This window comes from Moschus berezovskii, chromosome 14 (genome assembly GCF_049115385.1).
Source record: "Moschus berezovskii isolate FMDL1 chromosome 14, NW_MosBer_1.0, whole genome shotgun sequence".
Classification (NCBI taxonomy): domain Eukaryota; kingdom Metazoa; phylum Chordata; class Mammalia; order Artiodactyla; family Moschidae; genus Moschus; species Moschus berezovskii.
The window spans coordinates 56,983,591-57,002,730 of NC_142473.1; the positions used below are offsets into that span (position 1 = coordinate 56,983,591).

General features: G+C 45.7%; 1 protein-coding gene across 1 annotated transcript; it reads left to right on the plus strand.

Moving 5' to 3' along the window:
- Positions 1-4,859: 4,859 nt before the first annotated feature.
- On the plus strand, positions 4,860-17,312 carry DNAJB13 (DnaJ heat shock protein family (Hsp40) member B13). The gene is made up of 8 exons (XM_055423651.2): positions 4,860-4,976; positions 8,841-8,944; positions 9,972-10,133; positions 12,980-13,137; positions 14,455-14,568; positions 15,931-16,044; positions 16,336-16,412; positions 17,000-17,312. Exons 1-8 carry the CDS (start codon positions 4,909-4,911, stop codon positions 17,151-17,153), a joined length of 951 nt encoding a protein of 316 aa, XP_055279626.2. The 5' UTR covers positions 4,860-4,908; the 3' UTR covers positions 17,154-17,312.
- Positions 17,313-19,140: the final 1,828 nt, after the last annotated feature.

Below are 19,140 nucleotides of genomic sequence, written 5' to 3' on the forward strand. Positions count from 1 at the left end.
CACCCCTGGTGTTCCTGTAGAGTCTCCTTCCTCTCCATTCAGCCAGTCCCAGATAAAGCAAAGCCTTCCCCCAACCCTCTGAGTTTAATAACATTTTTTTTCTGGTAATAAGAGTAAAACAGAATTCCTTGGCAGTCCAGTGGTTAGGATTTAGTGCTTTCACTGTGGGAGCCCAGGTTTGATCCCTGGTTGTGGAACTAAGATCCCACAAGCCGCATGACCAGAAAAAAAAAAAAAAGGTAAATGTCCAGTACCCAAGAAAAAATGTTCAATATTAGTAGTTAAATAAAAATACAAATTAAATCCATGAGAAAGCTCAGAAATGCAAAAAATATAAAGAGTAATTCCACATTTTCATTTTACAAGTAGACAACTATGTATATTTGTATGTATGTTTGTATGTTCATTTTACAAGCAGACAACTATAGCTAGATTGTTTTAAGGTCATAAAACTAGCAGCTAATAGGATTTGGCTCTGACTCTGCTGCATCAGTGCTAAGGGAGCATCTTCCATGTGATACATGCTTTTGCATAGTTTTATATTTTCACACCAACTCAGTGGTGGAGGTAATAATCCCATTTATTCAAGTAAAATTAAACTTGGAGCCACTAAGTAAACCTCCTTCAAGTCACACAGATGGCATGTGAGCTCAGCAACATCAAGATATGGTCACTCTGACAACTCACACAACACCTACACTTTACTTCTTAGCTTTCTAGTTGATTTCTCTGTCCTTTGACCCAATTCCAAAAGTTTGTTTTGTCACTTCCAAATATACCTAAAGTAGATCTTTTGCCTCAAACAACATGAAAGTTCTATAATACTTTAAGGCAGGCCCTCCTCTGTAGTAGTGTGGCTTCAGAGGACCCAGGAGAGTTCTTTCAGTCATTAGTATCTGAAATGTCATCAGGGAACCATCAAGATTTTCCATCCCCAATGAGAGATGAGTTTTAAAATGTAGCACCTGTCTTTCCCTGTATGACTGATATTAGTTCTTTTCTTAAGAATACACTTCCCTTTGAGAGGAATAGGAGGCTAAGTACCTAGAGAAATTCCTCCTGAGGAAGATGGGGGAGAAGAGGAAGGGCTGTAGTGAGGTGCTGACCCAGGGACAGACCCATGGAGCAGTAGCAGTAGTCCAGATACAAACCATACATTTATGTATTATCTGTATATAACACAGCAGTCATACAGACTTGTGGGACAGACTGTTGAATGAATGGTTCTGAAACAATGGGATATAAAAAGAAAAAAACCTACATGGAACCATATACAGAAAAATAAGTTCTAAGTGGATTAAAGATTTAAAAGTCAAATGGACTTTTGGAAGAATATACAGGTGAAGATCTTTATGGCCTTGTATAGGGAATATTTCTTAAACTAGACATAAAAAGTATAACCCAAAAGAAACAGATTGATAAATTTGACCCCATTAAAAAAAATGGTAAAAAGACAAGCTCCAAGGTGGAAGGGGTGTGTATTTTCTATTATCAACAAAGAGACATAAAACATAGAGAGTAACAAATCAATTTTCTAAAAAAGGACAGCCCAGAAAGACAATGGCCAGAAGATGTAAATAGGCATTTCACAACGAAGAAAAAAATTGGCAATAAAAATGAAAAGACCTCCGCCAAGAAATGCAAGTTCAAATCCACCGTAAGATGCTGTATCTCACTATATCTCACCTATATCGGCAAACATTTAAAACTTTGACACCAAGAATTTTGAGAATGTGGAGCAGAAGGGAACACACACATACTACTACATTGCCACTGTAAATTAGAATCTCCACACCAGAAAACTGACATTATCGTGCAGAGTTGACACACATGCCCATTCAGGATCAGCAGTGAATGCTAAACAGCCACTATGAAGATGTCACACACATACCATTTGCATCAGTTCAGTTCAGTCTCTCAGTCGTGTCCGACTCTCCGCGACCCCATGAATCACAGCATGCCAGGCCTCCCTGTCCATCACCAACTCCCGGAGTTCACCCAAACTCATGATCCATAGAGTCGGTGATGCCATCCAGCCATCTCATTCTCTGTCGTCCCCTTCTCCTCCTGCCCCAAATCCCTCCCAGCATCAGAGTCTTTTCCAATGAGTCAACTCTTCGCATGACATGGCCAAAGTATTGGAATTTCAGCTTTAGCATAAGTCCTTCCATTTGCATAGGTTATACCATTTCTAGAAAGTTTAAAAATAGGAAAAGGTAAATATGTTTGGGATCCATGCAGCAGCATGTGGAGATGGCTTGTGCCAACCTGAGAGGAATTGGTAAGTGCTATAATTCAGGGCTGTTTTTTTTTTTTCTTTCTGGAAAGCCTGTTAAACATTTACCAGTACACCACTAGATACAAGGCATAGTATTAGGTTGGCCAAAAAGTTCATTCTAGTTTTTCTCTTCAATGATTTGGAAAAACCTAAAGAGACTTTTTGGCCAACTCAATAATAAAATAATAGAGCAAGAGAATGATAAGTAAGGAGGGGAACACAGGGGCAACTGTCCTTCAATAACAAATGCTCTAATGCTACTCTTGTGCATGTAGACTATTTCATAAGAAAGAAATACCTGGGTTGAAGCCAGGGTCCATGGTGGGTGTGGTGAGGAGGGTCTGAGCCGAGGTGGCAGCACACATGAGTATGAGAGAGAATGGCTAGTTCGGCAACTGCTGGTGCTACAGGTGGGTGTGAGAGGCAAGAGCAAGCATGAGGGGGCAGATCACAGTGTCTGTGCCAGGGTGCGCAGCTTGGATCAACTGGGCAGTCAGTGGAGTGAGGTCTTAGTGAGATAAGGTGGCAGGACAGCGAGGAAGTCGTGGTGGTCTTGCTGAGAGAAGAAAGCCAAAGCAAGGCCATGGCTAGGAGAAGGACAAGCAGAGCAGGAGCTTGAGAGATGTCTAGGAGGTAACATGATCTGAGCTTGGTGGCTGGGTGTGGGTGACTGAGAGGAAAATGGCACTGCTGCCCTCAAGGAGGTGCAATGGAACTCCCCGCTCTTTAATGGTGGGTTATGAAATGACTTCCTTTCAAAGAGTACAAGCCAGAAATGGGTAAACCTGAGAAACACCGCCTCAGCAGGTGATCAAGGAAGGTCAACGTCTTCAGCGATAAGTCGTGATGGTACACACATTTGACTTGATGTGATGAGGATAGCACTTTATCTGCATGGTCTTCCTTCCAAAAGCACCCCCACCCCAGTCTAAATCATAAGAAAATCATCAAACAAATCCAATTGAGAGACATTCCACAAAATACTTGATCAATATTCTTAAACTGTCAAAGTCATCAAAAACATGGAAATTTTGAGAAATAACTGTAAACAAGATGAGCCTAAGGAAACATGACAAGTAATTGTAATGTTATTTCCTGGATCAGATCCTGGAACAGGAGGAAAAAAAAACCCTAGGGTTTTTTTCAGTAGGGTGAAAACTAGGAAATCTGAATAAAGTATGGAGTTACGTTATAGATTATGTATGTGCTCAATCGCTCAGTTATGTCTGACTTTTTGCGACCCCATGGACTGTAACCTACTAGGCATCTCTGCCCATTTAAATTTTCCAGGCAAGAATACTGGAGTGGGGTGCCATTTCCTACTCCAGAGGATCTTCCTGACCCAGGGATTGAACCCGCCTCTCTTGTGTCATCTACGTTTGTGGATGGATTCTTTACCACTGGTGCCACCTGGGAAGCCCCCATAGATTATGAATGGATATGGGTGATTATTTCTGACAAATGTACCATCCTTGTGTAATGTGTTTATGATAAGGGACACCTGGTATGGGGCATATGAGAATGCTATCTTCACACCTTTTCTGAAAATCTGAAAACATTCTAAAATAAAGATTATTTTTTAAAAATAGCCAAATCTGTTTGTTCTGAAAACTTTTATTTATTTATTTGTTTTATTTTATTTATTAAAGTTATGAACTGTAGGAAGTTTTACTTGTTGGGTCAAATGCTTGTTGCTTCAAATGCTTGTTGCATTTGAAGTGCTAGTTACAAGAAAATCAAATACCTTCAATGTATAAATGCTATTAAGTTTTTAAAGGACTCTGGAGTATAAGTAAATTTGTTTAAAGAAATTTAGTCTGTTCAACTTGAAAAAGAAAAATAAATAAAATTGGATTATTTGATTTAAAAAAAAATAAAAAATAAACAGCACAGTCTTATATATTGTTAAAAGTTAAAAAAAAAATTCATTAGACACATGATGGATGCAGCTTTAATCCTGCCATATATTATTACAGTTAAAATGTAAATGATGAAAAATATTTTGTGCTTATCAGCATTTATGTGGAAATGTGTTTTACAGTGATATATGGTGTTATATTTGGTGATGAAAAAGAAAACAATACAAAAAGATGAAGTGTTTATTAAAACATGAAAAAAGAAAAAGAAATAAATGGTTTTGCAGCACTGAAGAGATTATAGAAAGTAAATAAGCTAGATCAGACCTGTTTTATGTAGTAATTTTATAGTTTAATTATTTCAGTTGTAAAATATTGTTATACTGTTAATTAGTTCTGATTGTTCATATTAAACTATTGTAATGCAAATAAATAAATAAATAAGGAAAAAAAATAAAAAAAAATGAAAATCTGAAAACATTCTAAAATAAAGATTATTTTTTAAAAATAGCCAAATCTGTTTGTTCTGAAAACTTAATTAAAACCAATTTCTATTCTCCCTAGAAACTCTGGTTTCTTATCAGGCTCACAGAGTCAGTCCTAGTTCTCTCAATCCCTCCTCTACAGGCTCAGGTGAGAAGGGGGTTTGCTTAGGAAGGAAGGACTACAACTCCCAGAGTGCCCCTGTGTGGTTGTCAGGAGCAACCAAGGAATGCAGACTAACAGACCTGCAGCTGGAGTCAGGACTATCCACCGACTGTCAACCAGCCAGCCATGGGTCAGGATTATTACTCTGTGCTCCAGATCACTCGCAATTCAGAAGATGCTCAGATCAAGAATGCGTAAGTTGGGGCAGGAGCAAAGCTTTTAGGTTGTGCTGGGACAGGCCCCACCCTCATCTCTTCCAAACTGAACTTTCCTGCACAGTTTAGGGCAGGCAAGGTAAACCATGTTCCTTCTCTTATTTCTTGCACACCCACATCCTGGCTTTGGGTTGGGTCAGGGTTCCCAATTCATCATCCCTTACCCTCTATGCCCTGTCTGCTCTCCTGGGTACGGTGGTCTTCCTAGCAATAAAATGAGAACAAAGGAGACTTTACCCTGAATATTGTAGAGACCCACATGATTGCAAACAGGAGTGTGACCTGGCCAGATAGATGTATTACAAATTTTATTCTGCTGCCACTTGGGGTTTTGATATTGAATAAATCCCATCTCTGAATAGTTTCATCAAGTCTCAGGGACTTTGTGGTATTTCTGAGAAATCTGGGGCAGGAATCAGAACATTTTTCTGAAAAAAATGTTTTTTGGTGAATATTATGTGGGTTCAGTGTGGTCGCAGCAGCTGGAGATACAATTGTGAGTCAGACGTGCAGCTTAATTTTGTTGATGAATACAGATATTGAATAAGTCACAGTAAGCTTGATGAATGTTATAAAAGGGAACATACAGGGCATGTGGAAGCTATATTGGAAGGAGAGAGACCCCTTCAGTGGCTGTCACGATAATCAAGGCAAAAAGATGAGGCTTGAAGCAGGGCAGTTAGCTGGAGAGAGGAGAGAATGGACTTAGTTATTAATTGGATCATCGTAGGCAAAGAAAAAGGGAGGAATCTAGGATAATTTAATGGACTAGTGACAATAGTTGCACTCCACTGAATTGTGCAGATGCTGTTCTGAGAACCTTCTATCATTTCATTTAATCCTCACAACAGCCTGAGTTGTAGGAACCATTATTATCCCAGGATCATGTGCCTAGTAACTGCATGAACCAGTATTCAGACACCTTGCCTACTATTGTTGCCTACCATGGGTCACATCCAGTAAGGGATCTCAGTGAGCTAACTGGAAAGAGTCTACAGTGTGGTTGAGAAACAAGACACAAACTCATGAATCAATCAGTGTGATGTCACCCACTGTTCATAACATTTGGTTGGCCAGTGAGATCTGTCTAGGGAAATATCACAATAAGAAAGGGCAGCTGGAAAGTAGAAAGATAAGCCCAACCTAAGCATTAGAAGCATTGTTTCCATGGGGAAACAATAGAAACAGTGAGAGACTTTATTTTGGGGGGCTCCCAAATCACTGCAGATGGTGACTACAGCCGTGAAATTAAAAGATGCTTGTTCCTTGGAAGGAAACCTATGACCAAACTAGGCAGCATATTTAAAAGCAGAGACATTACTTTGCCAACAAAGGTCAGTCTAGTCAAAGGTATGGTTTTTCCAGTAGTCATGTATGGATGTGAGAGTTGGACTATAAAGGAAGGTGAGAGCTGAAGAATTGATGCTTTTGAACTGTGGTGTTGGAGAAGACTCTTGAGAGTCCCTTGGACTGCAAGGAGATCCAACCAGTCCATCCTTAAGGAAATCAGTCCTGAATATTCATTGGAAGGACTGATGTTGAAGCTGAAACTCCAATACTGTGGCCCCCTGATGTGAAGAACTGACTCATTGGAAAAGACCCTGATGCTGGGAAAGATTGAAGACAGGAGGAGAAGCGGACGACAGAGGATGAGATGGTTGGATGGCATCACCGACTCAATGGATATGAGTTTGAGTAAACTCCGAGAGTTGGTGATGGACAGGGAGGCCTGGCGTGCCGCAGTCCATGGGGTCGGACACAACTGAGTGACTGAATTGAACTGACTGAAGCATTAGAAAAATCCAGGTCTGATCCTAGGTTCTCGTACCTGCTAGCTGTAGGACCTGGGCACATTACTTAACCTTTCTGAACCTCAGTCTTCCCATCTCTCAAAAAAAAGAAAAAAGTTGTGGTACTGAAATAGAATTATATGAGATAATGAGATGAAAATGCAGAGCAATCATTTGCATCTGAAACCATGTCTTATAAAGAGTGATTAAAAAAACAATTTATGTTCTAAACAACAGTTTTTAACCCTTCTTCCCTGAAACAACTCTTAAAGCATGAATCACTTGTTTGAGACACTCCCTTATGGGAGTACCTAGATTTTGACACACACACACACCCCCAAAAGACTAAACATATAATGAAGAAAAGTGCCAAAGTGATTCATAATCACCCAGCTATTAACTTCTTATTCATTTTAGGCTGCCACTTCTAGGCTGTGACTTCACCCCTTTCTCTCCCACTCAGGAAAGCAGGTGCCACAAGAATCATCTTAAAATCCCTCAAGTTTATATGAAAAACTGAACTCTTCTCAAACCTCATTACTTTTACTCACTGTTAGAGTTTTACTGCAATTCTCATACTTAACTACAACCTTTGTAAGTGAGAAGGGCTGATTTAGGACTTTCAGGGAGGTTGTGACAATTGCCTTCAAGTCTTTGAAGGTAGAGCAGATTCTCTCTGCAAGGCCCCAGGGCAGAACTATGACCCTTGTGGATGGAGACAGAGTTGCAGAACAGCAGACCCAGCTCAGTAAGAGAAAAGTGTTACTTAAGAGTCAGAGTGGTCCCATAGCAGAATGCTGAGTTCCTGTATTCATTTACTCATTGCACTTGGTGAGAGGCGCTGAGGACTCAGAACTGGACACAGAAGCTGGAGGGACTCACTCACAGGCTGGTGGGAGAGACAGACCCATCAAACAGCTGGAGCACTGTGTGCTAAATACCAGCATCAAAGGCACTGGCGCTGCTGGAAAGGAAATCTAATCTAGAATGGAGGCTGCAGTCAGGGAAGGCATCCTTAAGGAGCGGACCCCTGAGTTGAATGTGGAAAGATGAATAAATATTTGCCAGGAGGAGACGAAGGGGGCTGGAGAGGGTTGATTATTCCAGGTAAAAGTGGGAGAGTGTTGAAGGCATGAGCAGTGCAGTGTGCAGAGTAGGGAGCCTGGAGAGAAGAACCGGAGAGGTTGTGGCAGCAGGGAAGGGGAGTGAGTGAGAAGGGCAGAGTGAGGAGGAGTCGAATCTGAGAGACACTCGGGTTTTATACCAGATTCAATGGGCGGGGATTTCCTTGGTGGCCTAGTGATTAGGATTCAGCACTTTCACTGCCATGGCCTGGGTTTAATCCCTGGTCTGTGCAGTATGGCCAAAAAAAATTTTTTTTTAAGATTTTATGGGACTTCCCTAGTGGTCCAGTGGCTAAGACTCCACACTCCTAATGCAGGGGGCCCAAGTTTGATCCCTGGTCAGGGAACTAGATCCTATAGGCTGCAACTGAGAGTTTGAAAGCATCATTTAAAAGATCTCAAATGCCAAAATTAAGATTAAAGATTTCTCATGCCAGTACAGCCAGATAGATATTTAAAAAAAATTTTTTTTTTGTTTTAAAAAGAAAAGCTCTGGAGCTGCATGAGATTTGAATCCTGACTCCTTGAAGAAGAAGAAAAAAAAAAAAAGACAAAGGAGGAACCAGTGAAGGGTTCAGGCAGGAGAGTGACTTGGTCAGGGAGCATTTTTAAAGGGCAAGTTAACAAAAAAAAGAGAAATCAAACTGGTGGCAGCACACAGAGTAAACTGGAGTGGGGGGAACACTGGAAATAGGAAGACATGGTTCTGCAATAGTTGTGGAAATGAAGAGGCAAAAAGAAAACATTATCTAGAACGAAAAGCCAGTGTAAGTTTTCATTGGAACAGGGGTGTAAGGGACAAAGGAAAACTTGGAGCCAAAGATACTCAGCTTTTCTACTTCAGGTTCTGTACAAATGGCAGGCAGCCGACAGCAGAGTCAGCTCTGAGCCTTGGACTGTGCCTCAAGGTATTAATCCTTCTTCTCTAGGTACCGGAAACTTGCCCTTAAGAACCACCCGCTGAGGTCCATTGAGCCAGGTGCAGTGGAGACATTCAGGCAAATAGCAGAGGCCTACGATGTGCTGAGCGACCGTGAGTGACTGGGGCTGAGCATGAGGGCGGCTGTCTGTCCCCCGTCCCTTTTAATGTCATTCCTCACTCAGAAGAGTGTCAGGCTTTCTGGGGGGGCCCAATGGAGAACAAGCATTCCTCTTCCCAGCCCAGAATCCAGAATCTAAGCTAAGGTGGAGGACATGGTGTGGAGAGCACCCAGATTAGGCTGACCTGCTTCCCGAGTCTCAGCAGTGCAGGACCCAGGGCAGGGGCTCCCCAACACCCACCAGGCCTCACCTGTCCCCTGCAGGGATGCAAAGTGAGATGCTTGCTGCCCAGGGAAGAAGGCTAGGGCTTCTTCCTAGAAGACACACCCAGTTATTCCCAGATTACCAAGAAGCCAAATCTCTCTCTCCCTGAGGATAGCATATGTACCAAGGGATGGAGAGAGGTCCGTGATTAGGAAATCTCTCTCTGCTGTGGCAACCTGAAGCCTGGGGAAAGAGATCCTTGCCTCTGTGGGGTGCAGTGCCCACATGGGTTCCCTAAATACTGTCCTGGAGGCTGTGTAGATACTGTGCAGAAGAGTGGCCAGAAGATCACTAAAGTTTCCCCAGCCCCAAGTTTTCAGATTTTGGACTCTTAAGATTTCCCAGCTCTAGAATTTGGCAGCTCTTGAATTCTTCTATCCTACAGTCTCAAGGCACTAGGATTGTATTTACCCACATAAGACAGTAGCTGTAATGACTGAGTTAAACCAAATCCTAGGATAATAGCCCGACCCTCAGTCTCTTGGTTTCTTCTCCAATCCCCAACCCTCCCCAGCAGGTTTCAGTTTTTCTCATCTCTCCTCTGGTCTATGGGGCCATATGTAGGTCCACCCAGGGTGAAATTAAATCCCTAACTTCTAGTGTCTCCCTCCAAAGACTTCCAGAGAGCAGGCACTTTAGAAATAAGGCTGTTTGCACCCCGCCTCTTCCTCTCTGCCCGTATCCTCTGGCTCCCCAGCCCTCCAGCTCTCTTCGGCCCCATTCTGGCACCCTCTCGAGGTGACGCATATCCACAGCTGTGAAAAGAGGCATCTATGACAAGTTTGGAGAGGAGGGTCTGAAGGGCGGAATTCCTCTGGAGTTTGGATCGCAGACCCCATGGACAACTGGTTACGTCTTCCATGGCAACCCAGAAAAAGTTTTCCATGAGTTCTTTGGAGGAGATAACCCCTTTAACGGTAAGAGGCCCTGCCTGCCCCTCCGCCTTACTAGGGAAGGATGTAGCTGTAGAAGATGCTTTTCTTTGAGTAGTTTTGTTTACTTTAAGAAATATATATACAGTGTGTGTGCGTGCTCATCCATGCTCTGTCGCTAAGTCGTGTCCGACTGTGACCCTGTGGACTGTAGCCCACCAGGCTTCTATGTCCATGGGATTTCCCAGGCAAGAATACTGGCGTGGGTTGCCATTTCCTTCTCCAGGGGATCTTCCTGATCCAGGGATCAAACCCACATCTCCTGTTGTCTCCTGCAAGGGCAGGTGGATTCTTTATCACTGAGCCCCCTGGAAAGCCCCATATATATAGTACATGGTATTTTAAAAAAACCCTATTTATTGAAAAAGAAATAAATTTCAGCCCTCCATTCCTTCCCCAGAAGTAGCCACTCATTGTTACAGTTTATGTATCCTTCTAGAAATATTCTGTGCATTTATGAGCTTATATTTATTTTCACATAGTCTTTCATCGTGTTAAGGAAATGGGACCACGCTGTTTATACTGATTTTTTTCACTTATATCTTAGAGATTCTCTTATTATACTTTATATTACATACAGATCTACCTTATTTAATAGCTGCATATAAAATTCCATTGTACAGCATAGAGCTGGGCAGGGGTAGAAGAAGTTGAGGAAAGAGGCGTTTGGGGACATCTTGGTGACCTCTCTAACTGGTTAGTGATTAACCCTGCCTCTCCCCTGTCTCAGCTGCTGACTTTATAGGAACTTGAGTCTGAGATCTGTAGTGGTCTTGAGCTGGGCTGAACAGTGAGGAGAAATGAAGTCTGGGGGAGAGTAGGGAGGACGGCATGCTGTGACCCGTCTTCCACAAAAGCTAACACATCATCTCTGGCACTACCAGCCACTGCCACCAGAGGACACTCCTCTCTCTCCTGAGGCAGCCAGAGTTGAGGAGCAATTGCCCGAAGTTGGGGGAGGGGAGGGGTGGGACGGGAGGTAGGGAAGTGTGGGTGAAGGGAGTCTAAAGTGGAGGATGACGCAGTGGAGAGCCTCAAGAGACGGTTATCCTTGGATCTGCAATTGAGGATTTACTGAGTCCAAGCTTGTACTGCTCACTTCAGGACAGGCCAATAAATTGACAGATGGGTTGTTGGGGCAAGGAATAGCAACTTTATTTGCAAAGTCAGCAGACCAAGAAGACGGTGGGACCCATTGTCCCAAAGAACCATCTTGCCTGAGTTAGAATTCAGCCTTCCTTTATACTAAAAGGGGAGGAGTAAAATCAAACATGACTATACCAAAGGCTTTGACTCTGTGGATCAAACAAACTGTGGAAAATTCTGAAGGAGATGGGAATACCAGACCACCTTACCTGCCTCTTGAGAAACGTGTATGCAGGTGAGGAAGCAACAGTTAGTACTGGACGTGGAACAACAGACTGGTTCCAAATAGGAAAAGGAGTACGTCAAGGCTGTATATTGTCACCCTGCTTATTTAACTTATATGCAGAGTACATCATGAGGAACGCTGGGCTGGAAGAAGTACAAGCTGAAATCAAGATTGCCGGGAGAAATATCAATAACCTCAGATATGCAGATGACACCACCCTTATGGCAGAAAGTGAAGAAGAACTAAATAGTCTCTTGAAGAAAGTGAAAGAGGAGAGTGAAAAGGTTGGCTTAAAGCTCAACATTCAGAAAACGAAGATCATGGCATCTGGTCCCATCACTTCATGGAAAATATATGGGGAAACAGTGTCAGACTTTATTTTTGGGGGCTCCAAAACCACTGCAGATGGTGATTGCAGCCATAAAATTAAAAGACGCTTACTCCTTGGAAGGAAAGTTATGACCATCTTAGACAGCATATTAAAAATCAGAGATATTACTTTGTCAACCAAGGTCCGTCTAGTCAAGGCTATGGTTTTTCCAGTGGATGTGAGAGTTGGACTGGGAAGAAAGCTGATTGCTGAAGAATTGATGCTTTTGAACTGTGCTGTTGGAGAAGATTCTTGAGAGTCCCTTGGACTGCAAGGAGATCCAACCAGTCCATCCTAAAGGAGATCAGTCCTGGGTGTTCATTGGAAGCTGAAACTCCAATACTTTGGCCACCTGATGCAAAGAACTGACTCATTAGAAAAGACCCTGATGCTGGGAAAGATTGAGGGCAGGAGGAGCAGGGGATGACAGAGGATGAAATGGTTGGATGGCATCACCGGCTCAATGGACATGAGTTTGGGTAAACTCCGGAAGTTGGTGATGGACAGGGAGGCCTGGCGTGCTGCAGTTCTTGGGGTCGCAAAGAGTCAGACATGACTGAGCGACTAAACTGAACTGAAAGTCAAACATCTCCTAGTTTCGGTCAGTCTTAGGAGAGGATGTGTTCATTTCTTCCTCCCTGCAGTCATTCATAGGTGAGCCTAGTCAGCATGTCTCCTGTGAGCTTAATGTTCATCACCTGGGAGGCAGGGTTCCCAGTTGTTTAGTTGCTAAGTTGTGTCTGACTCTTGGCAACCCCATGGACTGTAGCCCACCAGGCTCCTCTGTCCATGGGATTTCCCAGGCAAGAATACTGGAGTGGGTAGCCATTTCCTTTTCCCAGAGATGGGCCTTTATGTATAATTTAAGCTTATAGGCAATATCCCTTTAGTGATTACCTTGTAATAGAATACAAAGGTGCTCCCCTATTACAAGGGCAGCACATTGGCCTGGCCAAACAGGCCTCGAGTCTTCGAGGTGGGAATGGGAGGCTAGGTATTACACTTGGGGACTGAAGAGGTGAGGGATAGTCTGTGAATCTGAGTTTCTGGACACAATTTCTCTTACTCCTCACCTCTCCCCACCTGCAGAGTTTTTTGATGCAGAAGGAAACGAGGTAGACTTGAAATTTGGGGGGCTCCGGGGCCGAGGGGTCAAGAAACAGGACCCTCCAATCGAACGAGACCTCTACCTGTCCCTGGAGGACCTATTTTTTGGCTGCACCAAGAAAATTAAGATCTCCCGAAGGGTGAGTACTTGGGAGCCATCTCCTATCCCCTCCAACCCTACTGGTCACCTCCTCCCTGATCCTAAGTGGAGACCTCAGCTATGGTCTCACAGAAGCATGGAATCTTAGATTTGGAGCCCTAGGGTGGTCGAATTCTAAAATCTGAAGTTTGGAAGGGACAATTGAGGGTTTTAGCCTGATTCTTTCCTCCTGTAGGAATCCCCTCTGTGTGCTTTTCTAACTGGGACCAACTCTTTTCCTTCTCAGCTCAGCCCCATCCCTGAGGGAATTGGGAAGGCTCTGGACGGGAGGAATCTCCTGTGAATTCTGCCCTCTGGGTGTTTCCTGATGGTCCCCTCCAGGTTTCATCTGGGTGTTTGCCTCAGGAGTAAGAAGGAGCCGTGTGGGCATGGAGGGTGGGCCAGGGCACGTTTCCCAAGGGGATTGGTTGAAGACCCTCAGTGCCTCAGGTCCCAGATCCCACCCTGGCCCTGTCCCTTGGTCCAGCCCTGTGCTAGGCACCCAAGCAAGACCCCTCACACCTCTCCGCAGCAGAGAAGATGCCAGCTGCAGCCATGCTTTCCATGGAGGGAGGGCACCCATCTGGGCATGTGACTGGGAAATAGATGGATGACAGAGGACTGCTTCGGGAGAGGCCAAGACATGTTGCCCTCTGTTGTTTTTCTCCCTTTGGGATTAAGAGATCTGCCAGAGGCTCCAAGTCAGAGCTTCTGGGGTGAGAGAGCAAGTGAGTGCGTGTTCACCGTGTGTCTGTTAGTCACTGCTGCTGCTGCTAAGTCACTTCAGTCGTGTCTGACTCTGTGTGACCCCATAAACAGCAGCCCACCAGGCTCCCCCGTCCCTGGGATTCTCCAGGCAAGAACACTGGAGTGGGTTGCCATTTCCTTCTTCAATGTGTGAAAGTGAAAAGTGAAAGCGAAGTCACTCAGTCATGTCTGACTTGTAGGGACCCCATGGACTGCAGCCTACCAGGCTCCTCCATCCATGGGATTTCCAAGCAAGAGTACTGGAGTACTCATTGCCTTCTCCGCTGTTAGTCACTAAGACCACGTAATTTCTCGGGCTGGAGTCGTGACCTTGATCAACTCATGGGGACTGCTTGGCACCTCAGGCCCCAACCCCATGACATGTCCTGCCGTCCTGGAATCATAAATTCTTGATTCCAGTGGAATAGGATGGGAGTGGGGATGGCTCAGACAGGTTCTCTCCAGTGCTGGAGGATTGAGCTGCACACAGATCCCATGGAGCATCTTTCACGTGTATAAAAGCCAGCTGGGAGATCCTGAGCCTGCCTGCTTCCCCATCATCTTGCTACAGGTGCTGAACGAGGATGGGTACTCCTCTACCATCAAAGACAAGATCCTCACTATCGACGTAAAACCTGGTTGGAGGCAGGGCACACGTATCACCTTCGAGAAGGAAGGGGACCAGGTGAGGGTTGGGAAAGCTGTCTAAGGTCATTTACCTGGGTTCGTGTGATGGGAAGACTGAGGAGGGAGGAGGCCCCTGGGAGCCCTGGTCTGGAAGGGAGACCAGTCTGCAGGGGAGATGAGCTGATCCCTAATGCCCCTTCTGAGGGACAGAGCCTCCCACAGTGCCTCGGTGAGTGGGTCACCCAGGACTTCTCCTCATTTTGCAGTGTGAGAAATAGGCCCAGAGAGAGAAGGGACTTGCCCAGGGCAAGAGCACCAAAGCAGAAAGGAGATCCCTGTCCTAACATCAGTGTCTGATTTTCTTTTCAAAAAATTATTTACTTATTTGGCTGTGCCGGGTCTTAGTTGTAGCATGTGGGATCTAGTTCCCTGACCAAGAATCAAACCCGGGACCCTGCATTGGGAATGTGGAATCTTGGACACTGGACCATAGGGTAGTACCCTTCCTGATTTTCTTGTGTGTTTCTCTGAGTAAAGCCCAACTGTAGGAGCTACTCAGAAGCCATTTATTTATAATAATTTTAAATTAAATACTTAAATAAAAATATAAAATTATTGTCCAAAACGTGCTGATTCCTCAAGTTCTGAAAAGAGAAAGAATGATGGTATCTTTGGAGCCAGAGAGATGAATCCCTCTGCCCATATCTCTGCCCTCTTTCTCATTTATGAAACACCTACTTCTGAAAACCCACTTCAAGACCTACCTCTGGGACTTCCCTAGTGGTCTAGTGGCTAGTACTCTGCATCCCCAGTGCAGGGGGCCCAGGTTCCATCCCTGGTCAGGGAACTAGATTCCACATGTCGCAAAACCAAGACCCAGCACAGCCAAATAAATAAAATTAAAAAAAAAGAAACCCACCCAGTTCTAAAGCTCCCAAGACAGGTAGCCTTCCCTGACCTTTCTCTGAGCTCCCGCCTCTGGGTTCCCTTTATCCCAGTCTTGAGGATTCACTGTGTTCCTGTTTCCCCCAGACTGGAAGCCCTGGTGGGTAGGGGCCAGTCTGATTCTTCTGTTCCGAGTGCCCACAGGAGTTCCAGCAGAGTTCTGGGACTTAATGAAGCTTGGCAGGACAGTCTTGCAGGCAGTACTCTGACCCCAACCTGGTATTCTGCCCTCCAGCTATGTTGCATCTACTTGGGCTGCAGAGTAATGGCCAGGGGAGGGTGATGGGCGGGGAGTGGGTGTGTGTAGTCTTTGGGGTAGGTTTCTTTCTAAGGCCAAAATGGAAACGCCCTTCCAGAAAATACTGGTCTAATCTCCTTGTTGTTCAGATGAAGATTTGGAGACAATAGAGACAGGAACTTGGCCAAGGTCACATAGCCAATTAGTCCTTGTCACCCCTTGCCCTCCCCTGCCCAGGGTCCCAACATCATCCCAGCCGACATCATCTTCATTGTAAAAGAGAAGCTACACCCTCGCTTCCGCAGGGAGAATGACAACCTCTTTTTTGTGAACTCCATCCCCTTGGGCAAGGTGAGTGGGCAAAGTGGAGGAGCAAAGGGTGGGCAGATCACCTGGGCTCCACCAACCCCTTAACCTCCCTCTATCATAACATATATCAATGTCACTCTTTTCTCCCAGACTGTGAACTCCTGAGGACAGGTAATTGCTCAGCTCACTCACCTGTTAGTCCTTGAACATCCTTTTGTCTCCTTGAGGTCCAGCTTAGAGCCTGGTGTCAGATAGTCTCTTCTAAAGTACCTACTAAACAGGATGGACATAGGGACCTTCCCCACTCCCACTTTTGGCCTTCATGTCCCCTAGGCTCTGACCTGCTGCACCGTAGAGGTGAAGACCCTAGATGACCGTCTGCTCAACATCCCCATCAATGACATTGTCCAGTGAGTCATTTACTTGGGCCCCAACAAACAGGAGAAGGGCTTCCTGGTCCTTAGAGGCTTGCCTGGTACAGTTGTTCAGGTGGCACCCAGCACAAGGGGGTGAGAGGGATTGAAATCCAGCCCCCACTCTGGCCAAGCTGTGTGTTGCATTCATTTGACAAATGGAGTGCATTTTTCTTACTTGTATGAAGTCATCGTGGAGGCTAGAGGCCCCCAGTGTTAGGAAATCCCTGTTGTCTGCATCCTCTAGTATTTCCAGAGCTCTGAGTTGCATCCCCCAAGCCCTTTCCCCAGCAAGGTCCTCTGTGTGGGAAGCTTGGTAACCGAGCACTCCCCACTCCAACCCAGGGTCTGCTCACTTTCCTTCCCTCCTTGTCCTGTTTTCCATCTAAATGAGATTCCTGGAATCAGAGACTCAGTGTAAATGGATTTCCAGGGAGCAAGCTGTCTGGAACAAGCCAGTCTTTCTTCCCTGCCACTGGTTCTAGAAGCTGGTGACTGCTGCATGCCTGAGGTTGTGTGAGCAGGGGCAGATGTCTGGCTCTTGTCCCCTCTGAGTTCCCTTCTTTCATCCTCCCCTGTCTTAGCCCCAAGTACTTCAAGAAGGTGCCAGGGGAGGGGATGCCGCTGCCGGAGGACCCCACCAAGAAGGGGGACCTCTTCATTTACTTCGACATCCAGTTCCCCACCCGCCTCACACCCCAGAAGAAGCAGATGCTGCGCCAGGCATTGCTGACATAACTTGTAACTCGGGTGCGCTGGGGCCTGAGCGAGTGGGGCCTGACCCACCCCTACCCAGCCTCAGGGTGTGCAGGGGAGCCTGCCCGCTGCACAGACAGGACATGAGGACTGGATGGCATGGGACTTTTAAACTGACACAATAAAGTTTTATTTCCTATCCTCCAGCTATACCCAGGTGAGTTATGTGTTAGATGGAGAAGAGCTTCGTACAGCCCTTCTCGTGGAGCAGCAGAGGCAAGGGCATGGCCCAAGAAATTGAAGAGCTGGGACCCCATCCTGGCTATGTGAGCCTGGCCAGGTCTCTGAGGGTTCAGAGCCTCTGTGCTCCCACCTTGATAGTGGGGTGCAGTGCTGCATCATCTCTGAGGGTCCCCAGATCTATTTCTCATGACACATGCTCTCCAGAAGGGCAGCCTCTAGTGTGATAGAGTCACAGTGTACTCAGGAAAACTGAAGCACAAAGAGAGCAAAACACTTGTGCCAGGTCACACAGGGCTCAGTGGCAAAGCTACATCAGAACCTTGAAGGCCACTTCTCACAACTTTACTCGGCTTAGAGGCAGCACAAAGGACACAGTGCCAGAAATGGCTTAGGTTTCTGCCTTGCCAGTCTCCATTGCTGGTTCTGTACAGTGGGTCCCGAGCTAGAACTAGGCAGGTTCTCAGAACTGGGCTCTGCTTCTAATCCTGCCCCTGCCCCTTTGGACATTATTATCCATCTTGTTAGTAAAGCAGAACCCATAACCTTCCTCAGGCTGCTCACTGATGTGAAGGTGCTTGGTGAACTCGTGGCATAGGTATCAGGGTTACAGCATTGCTGCCAATATGGCCTATGGGACTGCCAGCCTCCAGGCACACCTGGGCTTGTGCAGACCACACCTGCTTTCCATCTGCCTTCTGTGCCTCGGAGGCACCCCTCACTGAAGTCTGGGCTTGGGCTAGGAGATTCAAGCTTATGACAGAGGTTGGCCACTTACATGGAGTGACTTGAGACACCAGAGGGAATTCCCTGGTGGTCCAGTGGTTAGGACTCTCCACTTTCACTGTCAAGAGTGAGGGTTCAATCCCTGGTTGGGGGACTAAGATCCCACAAGCCTTGCAGTGCAGCCCCCACCCCCCAAAAAAAGAGGTGGGCCAGAAGAGAGCCCCATAGAATAGATATTGCTTCGATTCCACCATTCAAAATATCATATTAGCTTAAGCCATTTTAAACCATCAGGAAGAAGGCCACAGACCTTGAGATGTAGAATCTGACCCACGGTTCATTAAAGAATGTGGGTTTCGGAGTTAGGTACACCCCCAGGGGTTCTACTTGCCAGCTGTGTGCCCTTGGGCAAATCGCTTCACCTCTCTGAAGCTGTTTACAATCCCTATCTTGCAGGCCAAGGATTCCACACCTTACTTCTGAGCTGAGGTCTTATAGTCCCCAAGGACAGGGTTAGGTTATGAGTGGAAACCAGAGGAGTGGAGCAGACTCTGCCTTGAGGCAGGACCTGGGTGGAGAGGTGGTACCAGGTGCCCTGGTTTGACAGCGAGTGGGTGAGGACCTGCCCGGGCAAACTCTGGCAGTCTAGCTCTCCTCTAGGCCAGCAGCAAGGCCTGCTCCTAACCTCTTCCTCATGGTGAGATTCTCAGGGAAGCCTGGTTTCAGGCCTGATGAGAGCCATTTATGAGATTGTTATTAGGTCAGTGTGGTCTTTAGTGCTATTTTGTCTGGTATTTTACAAGAAGTGAGGGAGGAGTTACTGAGGCCTACTGGTATGCTGTTCAGTGTTCCTACAACCTTTCCCAGCTCCTGTCTCAGGATCATTCCTAGAACAATGAAGTTTGGTGGTCTCATGCCCAAGCGAGTGTCTGAAACACAAGACTGGTCAATGTGCCAGCTGACAGACACGCCTGGGGCAACAAACTGCCCCAGTTTCCTCTGGGGCAAAACAGTGAATAGCCTGTCTCACAGAATTAATGTGAGAATTAGGGTGCATTAGGCA